This window comes from Paramisgurnus dabryanus, chromosome 6, assembly GCF_030506205.2.
Source record: "Paramisgurnus dabryanus chromosome 6, PD_genome_1.1, whole genome shotgun sequence".
Lineage (NCBI taxonomy): Eukaryota > Metazoa > Chordata > Actinopteri > Cypriniformes > Cobitidae > Paramisgurnus > Paramisgurnus dabryanus.
In genome coordinates, this window is record NC_133342.1 from 24986711 (window position 1) to 25000142 (window position 13432).

Below are 13432 nucleotides of genomic sequence, written 5' to 3' on the forward strand. Positions count from 1 at the left end.
AGGTGGTTTGTGTGTGTATATTTTAGCGGCATCTAGAGGTAAGATTGCGAATTGCAACCAACAGCCCACCCCTTCATTTTAAAGAGCACCTATTTCATTGCTAAAATACAATGTTATTTTGTATATCTGGTATAATACAATGTGTTTACATGGTTTATGGTTGGAAAACACATTATTTTCGCAATTTTTGTAGCTCCAGATATCCCTGTCTTTTTGAAACGTACAGATTTTGTACAAAACTGTCTCTGATTGGCCAGCTAATCTGTACGTTGTGATTGGTCTGAATACCTCTGACGTCAGCCGGAAATGTGACGCTCCTTACCATGTTTGAAAGATTTGGTTGCTAACAGGAGTTAAAGCAACACCAAAGAGTTTTTTTTACCTTAAAATAACGCTTCCAAAACAGTTTCAGTCGTTCATCCACTCTAAACAGAGTGAACAGCACTTTCACATTCGCTTTGCAGCCCTCTATCGGCCAAAACCGCACTAAAGAAGTTTCCAAACGTCGGGTAGTGGTCCTGTAGTCCGAGTGAATACTACAAAAACTTGCTTTACGGCAGACCTACAATCCAATCAGAGCCAGCTATGCCTCAGTATTTATGACAGTGGGTAATAGACAATTACGCTTCTAACCTGTAGGGGGAGCAAAGAGCCAAAACTCTTTGGTGTTGCTTTAATTTACAGGCTGTGAGTCCAAGCGGGAGGCATTATGATAATGTCGGTCTTCTCTTCATCACCAATCCCAGGAAGTAAACTGTGGCCTACAATCTGTGTTTGTTGAAGACGATAGCACGTCATTGTTTACTTTGGGGTGTGTTCCTTTTGCATATCATTAACATGTACTAATACACACTTACACCAAAGGAAATGAAAAATGGTGAATCAGATAATTGGTGTTCTTTAAAACACATATGGAAAATATGTCGTCGTCTGAGAAAACATAAGAGACTTAACGTGCTCTGTATAACAGTTTGTCCGGGCTACTGTAGAAACGTGACAGGGACTTCCATATAAGGAGACCTGCGGTGTATTGAGATAAAAACTGCTTAACAATACAGTTAATTTGGTGTATATAAATGTATGTATATTGCATTTCTGCCAAAAGATCCTTCTTTAAGTTACACAATGCACCTTTAATTCGTGTATCCAGGGGCAAAGTAAGGTTATCCTAATGTCAGTCGTGTGATTGGTTCCTCTGAACGTCGATCATGGTTTAGCCCCGCCTCGGGTGAATCGAGTGACGCAAGCACGAGCGCAGGTGCACGGGATCTGCATCCAAACCGCACTAAATAAACCTGCTGTTACGGTAAGAAGCTTTTCTCTGGCGGTGTTTTACAGCTTTATCTTGCGCGTATTTCCAAATTATTAGAATTGTATTAAGAAAGTAGGATATTCATGTTTAAATTGATAACATTATAACCTTCATTTGATAGCTAACTGTAAAGGCTCAGCTGTATAATGCATCATTGTGCATACGAAAGAAACACAATATGTGCCTTTTTATTTGTGATGAATGATATGTTTGATCGATGCGATGTTAGAGTCACTTAGCTACTGACCCGTATAAAAATGTAGCTAGACCAGCCGTGTGTTAAGCGGATAGATGCTAACCAGAGCTCTATTCACTAAACCAATGTAAGCCATACCAACAAAGCAATCCCGTTCTTAAAGGCTGCCATTCCCCTTTAAAAATATCGATTGGATAACCATCGTTTGTACCCGTGTAAAATACTGCTTTTCATGTACAGCTGTCAGATCAAGTCCGCGAGCCGTATGTTTCGGTTAAGCCTAGGTCTGTTTCTCTGAAATATACTGTCCATGTGAATTAATTATAATTTAACTAATCAGAGTAGGTTATTTCGGTGGGAATGATGAATCAGAGGATATGTCCATATTGGTGGAACCCTAGTATTAGTGTTTTATATACGATACGATACAATAGGGATGTGGTAATAATCTTCCCTAAGGCAGGTCTGACTCAGTTCATGACAGGCAGCTAAGCGCAGGGTTTAACCGTCACAAAACCTTTAAAATCCCTGCCTAGTTCAGCCCATAAGAAAACACTTAGTGCTGTATCTGATGTGGGCTACACCCTCTATTCACTTTATGTTTGTAATGTTATTCAGTAAATATAATGTGAACCTGAAGTCATTAATTTTATCTTGACAGGAACCATTTATGACAGTGTTGTGTGTTGAATTGTATGGGAATAATCTGTCTTGTACTAACTGATTCCATGTTGAATGTCTGGAGAATTCACGAGAAGGACTTTCACAGAAACATTTTGGTTTATTAGAAAAGATTGTCATTGTCCTGGCACAAGTACATAATTTTACAGGAAGTTCCCAAGTTTCAATGATGTACAGTACTGTGCAAAAAGTCTTACACTTATGCAATGGCAGGAATATGCAGGCTCTCTTAAACCTAAATGAAATGAAAGCCTAATTTGACTGTAGGACTTCAGTCTCCTAATAAGAGTGATGATTGGTGCCAAGAGAGGTCACACTAAACTGACTTTTGCCAAAAGCCGCCTAATTGTTCTGAAAATTATATTTTATTAAATTTTGTAAATGTCTAACATATGCTATATCATGTAGACATAAGATCTTTTAAATGCAATTCCTGTGTCTTCGATTTCTACACTATATATATTTATTTTGTTGCAGATGGCCTCAGCCAATGATGCTCGCTATGGACAAAAAGAGTCCGCAGATCAAAACTTTGACTACATGTTCAAGATCCTGATTATTGGTAACAGCAGTGTCGGCAAAACCAGCTTCCTGTTCCGCTATGCTGATGACTCCTTCACACCTGCTTTTGTCAGCACTGTGGGCATAGACTTCAAAGTAAAGACCATCTATAGAAATGACAAAAGAATAAAGCTCCAAATATGGGTGAGGATTTTTTTAAAAGGTTTCCTTTTTTGGTTCAATAAATAGTTTAACCAAAAATTGTCATCATATCGTTCCAGACCCATGTGGTTTCTTTTCCGTGGACCACAAATGATTTTTCCTATAGTTTATGTATTATGCTGGATTCACACCAAAATGCGTTAGAGGGGACAAAAAGGCGCGTAGTTGGATGCTTGAACATTTTGAGTTTTCTCGCTTCATTCGTGCGTGAAATTCTAGTCATTGGAGACATTCACATGGAAATTCGCATCATGGGAGGGGCTTCTGGGACTTAGCTCGCTTCCTGTAATCACATCAATACTAGCAAGCTCCTGATTGGTTGACGCAGCGCGATTTTCCGCCAAAGTTCAGATTTTTCCTGCGTCATTCGCACGAGCTACACGCTTGAACTAGACACGCGAATGAGGCGATTGGCGTCAACCGCACCGTGCTAAACGCCTCATTCACGCCGCAACACCTACAGACGCTCATAAACCCATCTTTACATTGACTTAACCATGAAATCACTCGCGCTTGACGCCTCTATCGCGGCTGGTGTGAACGCAGCATTACACTTTTTCCATGCTTAAACTATTTTACAGGACACTGCTGGACAGGAGAGGTACAGGACCATCACCACAGCTTACTATCGTGGAGCTATGGGCTTTATTTTGATGTATGACATCACCAATGAGGATTCCTTTAATGCTGTTCAAGACTGGTATGACAATATTTATTTCTGTGCATGGACTCAAAAAAGTGTTTAGTCATATCAAATGATTTTTTTAACAACCATCACTGCTTACAGGTCCACACAGATTAAGACATATTCGTGGGACAACGCTCAAGTGCTTCTGGCAGGAAATAAGTGTGACATGGACGATGACAGAGTAGTTGCTTCAGACAGAGGAAGACAGCTGTCCGAGCAGCTAGGTAAGTACAGAAGAACAACATGGACTTGATTGTGCTGATGTCAATAAGATTTGAAGACACATAGCTGTTCATTCAATTTAAATGTATCTATTTCTCCACTGTCACAGGCTTTGAGTTTTTTGAGACCAGCGCAAAAGACAACATCAATGTGAAACAGACGTTTGAGCGCCTGGTGGACATCATCTGTGAAAGGATGTCAGAAAGTCTCGATTCTGATCTCAGCATCACTGGAAACAAACAGGGACCTCAGCTAACTGAAAATCCTGAGCGGTCCACTAAGGACTGCGCTTGCTAAGGATCACATCCCTGCAGACTGAACTCTATAGATGTATCGTCTACACTAAAGAAAGGCTTTGGAAGAAGATCTCATGTGAGGTTGACATCAACACATTTTTGGTTTTCTCACGTAAACTTGTTAGCATAATATGTGCTACTCTCATGATTTGATCACTTGGCAGCGTCTTGAGAGCAGGCTTTACATTTCATAAAATCAGACTGATGGATATTTTGGGTTAAAGAATTTCGAACAAAAATACTGAATGAATCACATCTTAATTGTGGAACAGTATAAGTTCTTCTTAAAGTTGATGTGCAGTTTGTATGTATATTTTAAGTTTTGTGAAGGTCAAATATATGTATATTTATACACAATATACAGTTTACAGCAGACTGACAGAAACTTTTGATAGAAAGGCTCTGTCAGTCAGATGGGAATCTAAAGGTTTGGCACGCTAATAATTAATTTGCTCTATTTTACTTTCAGATAGCACCATGTTTCAATATACAGTAATATAAGATGATATGAGAATGATTAAAGATGTGGTAATAGATGTAATTAGGAAGAGTTTATAAAAGTATGGTTATTGCTTAATGTTTTTGTATGAAGGAATTAAATACTTAAATAGATTTTTCAGGATTTTAGTGGTACATTTATGCACGAACTGGACTCATTCCTCTCAGTTACTGTTAGGAAAACGTGTGAGTGTATGCGTCTGTGTGCATGGTAGTGTGTGTCAACCTAGTACGGCCTTTTTGTTTCTACAAACATAGAGGATTTTTGTCATTCTGCAGCCCCATAAACTTAAAATAGCAGCTAGTGAGATTCTGGAAAGTTGAAAAAATTGTTTAATACATTATTGACTACAGATGCTCATTTAACGCCTTTGTGTTTTAAAATATTAAAGATTTAGATTTGGTTATGCATAACTAGCTGATCACTTGCGTCAGTTAAATACTGTATGTTTATTTACTGTTTTGTTTAATAATTATTTATTTAAATGCATTTATTGGTGTATGTGTTTAGCATTAAAACAATTAAGGACAGTTTATCAGAGTGAAGCTCTGCACTGATCAATTTTTTTGTGATTTGTCAAAAACAAGCTTGGACCACGGATGTTTTTCAAGTTGTGTGTTTAAAAAAAACTTTTTCAATGTAACAAAAGGTGGATAAATGTCTGTATAGCATGTGCTGGTTCCCCTATGCAATTTAGAGCAATTTATGAGCTATACCAAATAGTCTTTGAATAGGCAGGGACACTTGTGTGAACTTTTTGCATAACTGATAAGTACCTGCATTTATGCTGCATTTATAATCAATTGTAAACACATCTCAACACACTGAGATATACATTTTATACAGAGAAAGTTACATATTCTGTAGAAGTCACTGTTAAAACCATATATTAAAGAGAAGATTTGGTTTGATTTTGATGCTTTGTTTGTCATTTGCTTGGAGGTTCTTGTTTTTTTTTGTTGGTTGTTGTTGTTAAATTGTATGGTAGTTCCTTACCATATAAAAATGTTCACTGGTTTCCATAAAAAGATAAGAAAAATTAAATTTTAGGTCATATACCGTCATGTTGTTTTCACACTGAGCAGTAAATGGTTAAGGCTAAACCACTGTAGCCTACTAGCAACTGATATAAACAGAACACTCAATATAATACATTTGGTTCAGATTAAAATAGCCACATGCTTCAATGTTTTGGTTTGAATAAAAAAATGTCTGTTTGCATTCTTTAGTGTTTTCTTGTCCTATGAAATGACCTGTGGGCTTGATAGTGACCATATTGAGGGAAAATATTTGGTTTAGTGTGCTTAGTTTGGATGATCTTTGTAAAGACTGTAAACTTTTCTTAAAGGGGACATATCACGTAAATCTGACTTTTTCTATGTTTATGTGTTATAATCGGGTCCCCAGTGCTAGAAGCAACCTAGAAAATGTGAAAAAGATCAACCCAGTAACTTAGTTTTGGTAAACATCTCTACAATATATCTGCAATAAATCATATTGCATCAGAGCTCCCTCAGAAAACATTGTAAGGTAATTTACAAATAAAAAATTTAAATATATGGCTATGCTACTTGTGTGTCCAAATTATGTCCTATTAATTTTTAACAAAAAGGCAAGTATTTTCTCACTTTTTTTTGCAATTCAAGTATTTAATATATAGTAATAAACGTATACATTTGATACAATAAACTTATACATACACTTATACATTATATACATAATTTTTTTATCTTTATGTATTATTTTTATCACTACAGGTCCACTTACCGGTTGTGGACTCCAGCATTAAAGATCCAACCTGTGATTTGATTTCAAATAATATTTTATCAGGTTATGCTCTTGTATAAAATACTGCTTTACTTTTTTTTTAAATATGTTCATATATGTCTCTTTAATTTGTTAGCTATTGTTTGTATGTTGCATTACGGTCAGCATGTAAAATCCTTGATAGCATGATGTGATGCATACAATATAGTAATGTGTGATAGTAATGTGAAATTACAAGAATGTCTTAATACAAATGTATTTAAACTTTATTGTTTCTTTTAAATGTGACCTGTAAAGTGATTTTTGTTCTGTATAGTTTGAGAATACATAAAACACAATTTAATTCATTTATTTTTAATCAGGAACAAACTCGAGAACATGTGAATGTGTTTACCTCAAGGTACTTAAAACTTCAATTACTTTGAAACAGTATGTTTTCTTCACCAGACAGAATCAATGCTTAACACATTGATCAGATGTCTCTAGACAATTGTGTTTAAAACAGCATTAAAGCAGTCTGACCACCACTAATCTGAGTTAATTCCTTTACACTTGAAATAGATAATTTGCCAACAAGGTTATTTTAATTTAATTAAAATAGTAATAGTTTATTCAAGTAAATAGTTCAGACAGTTTGAGCCTTTTCTTAAATTAACAAATTAAAAAATCAGCACCTTCATAAAGAAAAGTTCAAACAAAAAAGGAAATTCTATCATTTTTAACAGACTGGGCCAGATCCACACCGGATCCTTGGCGAATTCAGCAGCTCCGGTGCAGGTCGGATGCGGATCTGGCCCGGAGTCGTCTGCTGTCTGGGGTTAAAATGATTGGCTTGTCAGTGTCAAGGTGTCCTACAGGGGGCTCTGATACCTAAATTAAAACAAGACATCTTTATTTATTATTATGACTTTGGAAATCTTAATGCAGAACTTAAGGTTATGTGCACTGTCAAAAAAAAAAAAACTTACAAAAGCTGTCACAGGGGCAGTACCCTTTAAAACATACTAATATGCTTTGGGTACAAAGGTGCCTTTTTGAAAGGTTACTGTCCTAGTGATAACTTTTGTACCTTTATTTCTGAGAGTGTGTAATTTTTATCTTAAAGCTGTACTCCATGTTATTTTATATATTTATATTTTATTTCAAATGTGGTGCTGTTGTTGTTTAGAAATCTAAGCAAAATTACTTTTCCCAGAAGGCTCCCGATGATCCCAAATCTGAAGGTTTCTCCAATTGGACCAGATATAAAGCTTGCACCTGTCATTTCAACGTGTAGCCGTCAGTCACATCCCTTCATCTCTCATTTCCAGCAATACAGGGCTTCAGATTCCATATTTAAACAAGTAGTTTTGCACCTATTTGGCTCCCCCTACTGGCTTAACTTGAAATCTCATTACTGATTGGCTGACTTTGCTGCCACTCAAAAAATTTAGCCAATTATTTTAAAGTGGAGGGGCAGTTAGATGCCTGTGATGTCATAAGCATCAGTTTTTCAGATTGGGCCATTTTCTGGCTGACATTTCTAAAAGAGGAATTTCTATGAGACTGAGATGTTTAGCATGTTTAGCACTTTTTGTATGTTTGTGAATGACTACCATTATTCAACAAAGACAAGGTAAAAATGGTTTTTCATTCTCTGTCCCCTTTAAAATAAAGTTTATATTGCAGAGTTACCCTTACAGAAATCGACACCAGGGGTTCCCAGAGCTCACAGCAAGCTTTTTGTAGGTGAGACGGCAACAGATTACTGGAGCAGATCTCAAGTACAGTTACTTAACTGTTACTTGACTGTCCGTCTGCACTATAAAAATAATGTGATCGATAAGTTATGACTAAATGCATTTACATTACTCTAATTCATTGAAATAAGTTAAACTTCCCTCATAAGGTTCCGCAACTCACCTTAGACAAAATTTTTAATAGTAAGTTGTTTATACATTAAAACTTATGGCAGGAAAAAAAATGTACAGTGTAAAAATGTTGATTGAATTATCCACAACTGACTGTTAAACATATTCTTATGATTATTTATAAATCATAAGACTATTATTTTATCCATAATTGACCATATTAGAGTCCTTGAGACTTGAACTTTTACAAGAAACATACAGGCACTGATAATCCAGCCACATATCTCACTGAAGTAATGCTCATAATAATCTCACATCAGTCGGCTTCAAGATGCTACTGTGTGATGGCAAACCTGACAGCCATGATGATAGAGATCAAAAGACATAAATAACCCATGGAGAAGTAACTGAAACATCAAACATCACTGTTTGAAGCTTCAGGCCATCTTTTCCATATGTAAACATTGTTTAGACATCCATTAGTGTGCTTGATTTGGTTACAGCGACAGCATAATGCAGGGCTGCTGCACTTTCCTAATAGTGACTGGTGTGTCTACGTGATAAAGAGGACCGGCATGGACCGAGCATGTGTGTTTTTCCTCCTGAGTGTCAATCATAAGATGAACATGATAGAGTAACACTTTACAACTTTGAAGTGACCCTTAATGTAATATAGCAGATATTTACAATCATACTTGAAATAACTTACTACATAAACAAGTACTTAGCTGTACATGTTGTGCTGTATCTGTAATAAATTTATTGTTTCCTGTGGTATTTTTTGTTTTACAGCAAGTGGTCTAGGTCAGTCATGAATAATTACAGGAACAACAAACATTACAGTGTGTAACTTTTCTATTGGTCATTTCTCTGTCCTCTCTGTGCCCCCAGACAATTGCCACTGACCGACTCACAGGCCATTATATTTTCTCAGAATCTGAACGTTTATGATAATTAACAATGACAGAGCCTTGTGACACTGAGAAGATAAAAATATGCCTAAAAAAGCTTCCTGGTGATTTCCCTCTTTGAGTTTTCACATATGAAATATTGTTTTGGACATGAAATCTCAAACCAAATAATTGACCACTGCTGCATTATCACACAATTGACCTTGGTTTCTCAACAGCTTGATTTATTGCTCTCCGTGCTGGAGCTAAAATACTTGTTACTTCCCTGATAGTCTTTCTTCGAACCAGCACATAAGCTGCCTGCAGTCCCAGCTCAGTGTTTTCAGGATCTGTGCATGACATCTTTTTTAAAATATTTTTTCTATACAAAACTGACATTAAATAAAGAGCAAATGTTGGCTATATTTTGACTTTTTTGTAAAGAAATTTCTTCAGGAGAAACACATGAGACAAATAAAACTGCTGTAAGTAATACACAAGCAAGAACTCATGAAGCAGTGGCTGGGCCAGGGTGGCATTAGCCCACTCAGATTGATGGCTGGCCTGTCGGCGGTCAGAAGAGACACAAAATATTTTTGTGGAAAAGCAAAAGAAATCACATAGTAATTATAATAATCTCTATAATAATAAACGATCAAATACCCATTATTCAAAAATAAATAAATATTTATATAGAAAGTGCATCATTTGCATGCATTTCTAAAATTGCAAATGTGGACGTTCAAGACATATTAAACAATTTAAGCTCAAGAAGATGTTAAAGTGAAATGTTTTATGTGGGCACAGACGCACAAACTCAAATGGATACTCACTCATAAGCTAAGCACACGCATGTAGATGAAAGTTTCAAAAAAAGCATGCAAACACAGCTTGACAGGACACATACACCCAAAATTATCTCGAAATACCTCAGTATTGGCAAGTAAAAAACAGTTATGTCTTAAAGTGAACGCAAACAGTTCAGAAAGAAATCAGATGTGTAAATGGATCCAGCCTGATCTCACGAGAATTCGTACATATTTTAGTTGGCTAATTCGTATGAATTCCTACGACCACATTCGTAAGTTTTTGACTGATTTGTTTTGACCCTTGCGATGTTGGGGTTAGGTGGGTGGTTAGGGGTTTGGTTTTGTTGTTGTTTTTTCATAAGAATTGGCACAATTAACCTCAAATTAGACAACTCGTAAAATATGTACGAATTCTCATGAGATCAGGCTGAAGGAGAGTATTTAAATCAGGAGTGGGGAACCCTGGTCCTGGAGGGCCACTGTCCTGCAGAGTTTAGTTGCAACCCTAATCAAACACACCTGAATTTAACTTCCAAGTAATCCTGAAGACTTGAATTAGATTTCTCAGGTGTGTTCTTTTATTAGGGTTGGAACTAAACTCTGCAGAACAGTGGCCCTTCAGGACCAGGGTTCCCCACCCCTTTTTACATTTACATGACACTAATTTGCGCTGCTCTTGGGAGATTGTGTTAGTCATTAAACAAATGGGATTTTTGTGCCTGTGTTCTTTAACATGTGAACCGTCAGCATTTTTTTATTCTTTTCGACAAAATTAACATGTACAAACAAAATGGCAACAAAGTTCATACAATACAAGTAAAAAAGAAAGAAAAGGATAAAACAACCACAAGCAAACAAGACAAAACAAAATTTTGTGAGTTAGGGCTTTTGATCTAGGTCATATTCTTCAATTATGCATGGAGAACATTTTATTGGCATTCTTGTTTGGAATAATAGTGGAGACTTTGGTAAAGGAAACAAAACATTATGAAATGCCTAAAATATATTGTATAACTTTCATGTATTATGATTTTTGTATATAAAAATATTAGTTATATTATAAGTGCTCATCAATTGTATTGTCCAAAATCAGTCCATAATGTCCTGTAAGGAAAAACCTTCATTTGGGCATTTAATAGCACTCATCAAAAAACCCAGATGGGCATTTATTTTTTTCCCGCATATCATCTTATAACTCAAGCTATATAAAATGAATATTTTCAGCAGGTTACACTCTTTTTAATGAAAAACAATATAAATTATTTAAAAAATATTTTAAAAATACTCACAGTATACCATGTGTTTCTATTTATCATTATTTACACTATGTCTTCTTTTGGTTCTAGACTCTAAAAAAATTAAAAGCTCGTAATCATAGGGGAACCGTTTTTAGGCTATATAGCACCTACATTATTTGGCACCCCTGTAGAACCATACAATGCTATAGAAAAACCTTTTAGATTATAAAAAGGTAAAAAAAAACATTGTTTTAAAAGAACCAAAATTAAACTTCTGCATCATTGTGAAGAACCTTTCAAGCACCTTTATTTTATTATTTTAACTACATTTCATGTAGTATGGAGAGTAAGACACTGCAGAGATATTCTGAGCAGTGGCTCATCTCTGACTGTGAGGTGAGACGTCTGCTCTTCATCAGAATTCCTCACTAAGTGTTGAGTTTATGTCTGATATGAGCAGCCAACCAGATCAAACTCCTGTACTTAAATATAGAGGCTGTCGACTTAAAAAGTGGTTCACTTGCTCATCATCATAAGGGAACAATTTTTAGTGCTAAACATCACCTATGTGGAACCTGTGTTAGCACCTGTGTAGAACCATATTGCGCTATGTTGAACCATAAGTGGTGCTATAGTCATGCTCTACAGAGGTGCTACAGTATATGGCTGAAATGGTTTCCTGTGATTTTTAGCTTTTATTTAGCACCATTTTTGGAGTGTATAAAAAGGTAAGAAATAAATGGTTATTTTAGGAACGCTGGACTGAAAGGTAAATAAATCCTTTATTTTTAAAGTGTATATGTGTATTGTAAAATATAGCAAAAACAATAACTAGTGGGCCTAGTAATGCATTAGATTTTATGCTATGTACCCATCAAAAAACATTTTGTCCCTTTTCCACAATGATGAGTTTTAAGTGAGACACTGTACTTTAAGTGAGTCACTGTATTGTGAAACCAAAACTAATATTATTCTGTATGTTGTTTTCATGTGTGTGAGTCATCAGCTGCGAAAGTTAAAAACAAATGTTTAGACTGGAACTTGCTTTGTTGTAAATGTCCAGAAAATATTAGTAAAGCTCATATCCTGGCAATAAGGAAAATCGAGACAAATATGATCTCATTTGTGTCTGTTTCAGTTTCTCTTAAAGATATTTTAAGGAAGAAGACACCTGAGACAATGTTGGTATGTACTGGGATCTCAGTCCCATGCAACATGATATCACAAAAATTAATTCATATTTTAAGAGTTGGCCAATTCATATGAATTTGTACAAAGTGAATGGTACCCAACGTCATGGGGCGAAAGCACATCGTAAAAAACTTACAAATTTGGTCGTACTAATTCATACAAAGTAGACGCCTCATAAAATAAATCTGAATTGTGATGAGATTGTGATATCCCATAACTTCCCTGCTTAAAAATCCAGCTAAGACCAGCATAAACTGCTGAGCTGGTTTTTGCTGATTTCCCAGCTTAGCTTAAGCTGGTATTCCTGGTGTAGCAAGCTGGTTTAGCTGTGTCTTAGTCACTTTTTAAGCTGGTCTAGCTGGACTTAGCTGGTAATGCTGGAAGACCAGCTGACCCACCAGCTTGAACAGCTTTGCCGGGCTGGGAGGACCAGCTTAGACCAGCTACTACCACCTTAAACCAGCTAAAACCAGCTTCCAGCTTATGATGGTCTTTGCTGGATTTTTCAGTTGGGTTATCAAAGATAGTCTGAGCAGTAGTTTTCTATTGGTTGATTGTCTGTGTGTCTATCTTCTGCTCATCATACTGTGGGTTAGTATAGCACAGCAGAGTAAACCCCATATGTCTTATGCAACATCTTTTGTATTTGTGCTGTTAGCAGAACAATGTGTTTTTAGGAGACAACGTGGAAATCTTAAATAACTTGTAACAAAAAAAATAACAAAATGAACTCCCTTAAGGTTTTTTGGTGTGTTTGGTTTTTGGTTATCCTCGAGTTTGCTGTGTTGATTTAGCTCTGAACAGACTATAGTACAGCGCTCTCTGGGGTAAAGCTACATGGGAATCAGAGCTGTGAGTTTTGGATTATTACTGATCATTAAATCTCTGCTCAAAGCCACTCACAGTTGCTCCCTCAGGCTATAAGTCTCTCTTAGACTTCATAATTTAATAGTCTCAGTGCATATTGAATACATCAGCAAAACAGTGTTTGACTTTTAGATGTGTTACTGTAAATCTATAGTTACAGTAGTCATAAGCTCACTAAGGCTTTTATGTGAGTTATTTGAAAT

The 13432-nt window shown here is 36.0% G+C and overlaps 1 protein-coding gene across 1 annotated transcript; it reads left to right on the forward strand.

Annotated features, from left to right (window-relative positions):
• Positions 1–1191: 1191 nt before the first annotated feature.
• On the forward strand, positions 1192–5838 carry rab3aa (RAB3A, member RAS oncogene family, a). The gene is made up of 5 exons (XM_065276316.1): positions 1192–1306; positions 2667–2894; positions 3494–3612; positions 3700–3824; positions 3932–5838. Exons 2-5 carry the CDS (start codon positions 2667–2669, stop codon positions 4117–4119), a joined length of 660 nt encoding a protein of 219 aa, XP_065132388.1. The 5' UTR covers positions 1192–1306; the 3' UTR covers positions 4120–5838.
• The last annotated feature ends 7594 nt before the right edge of the window (positions 5839–13432 follow it).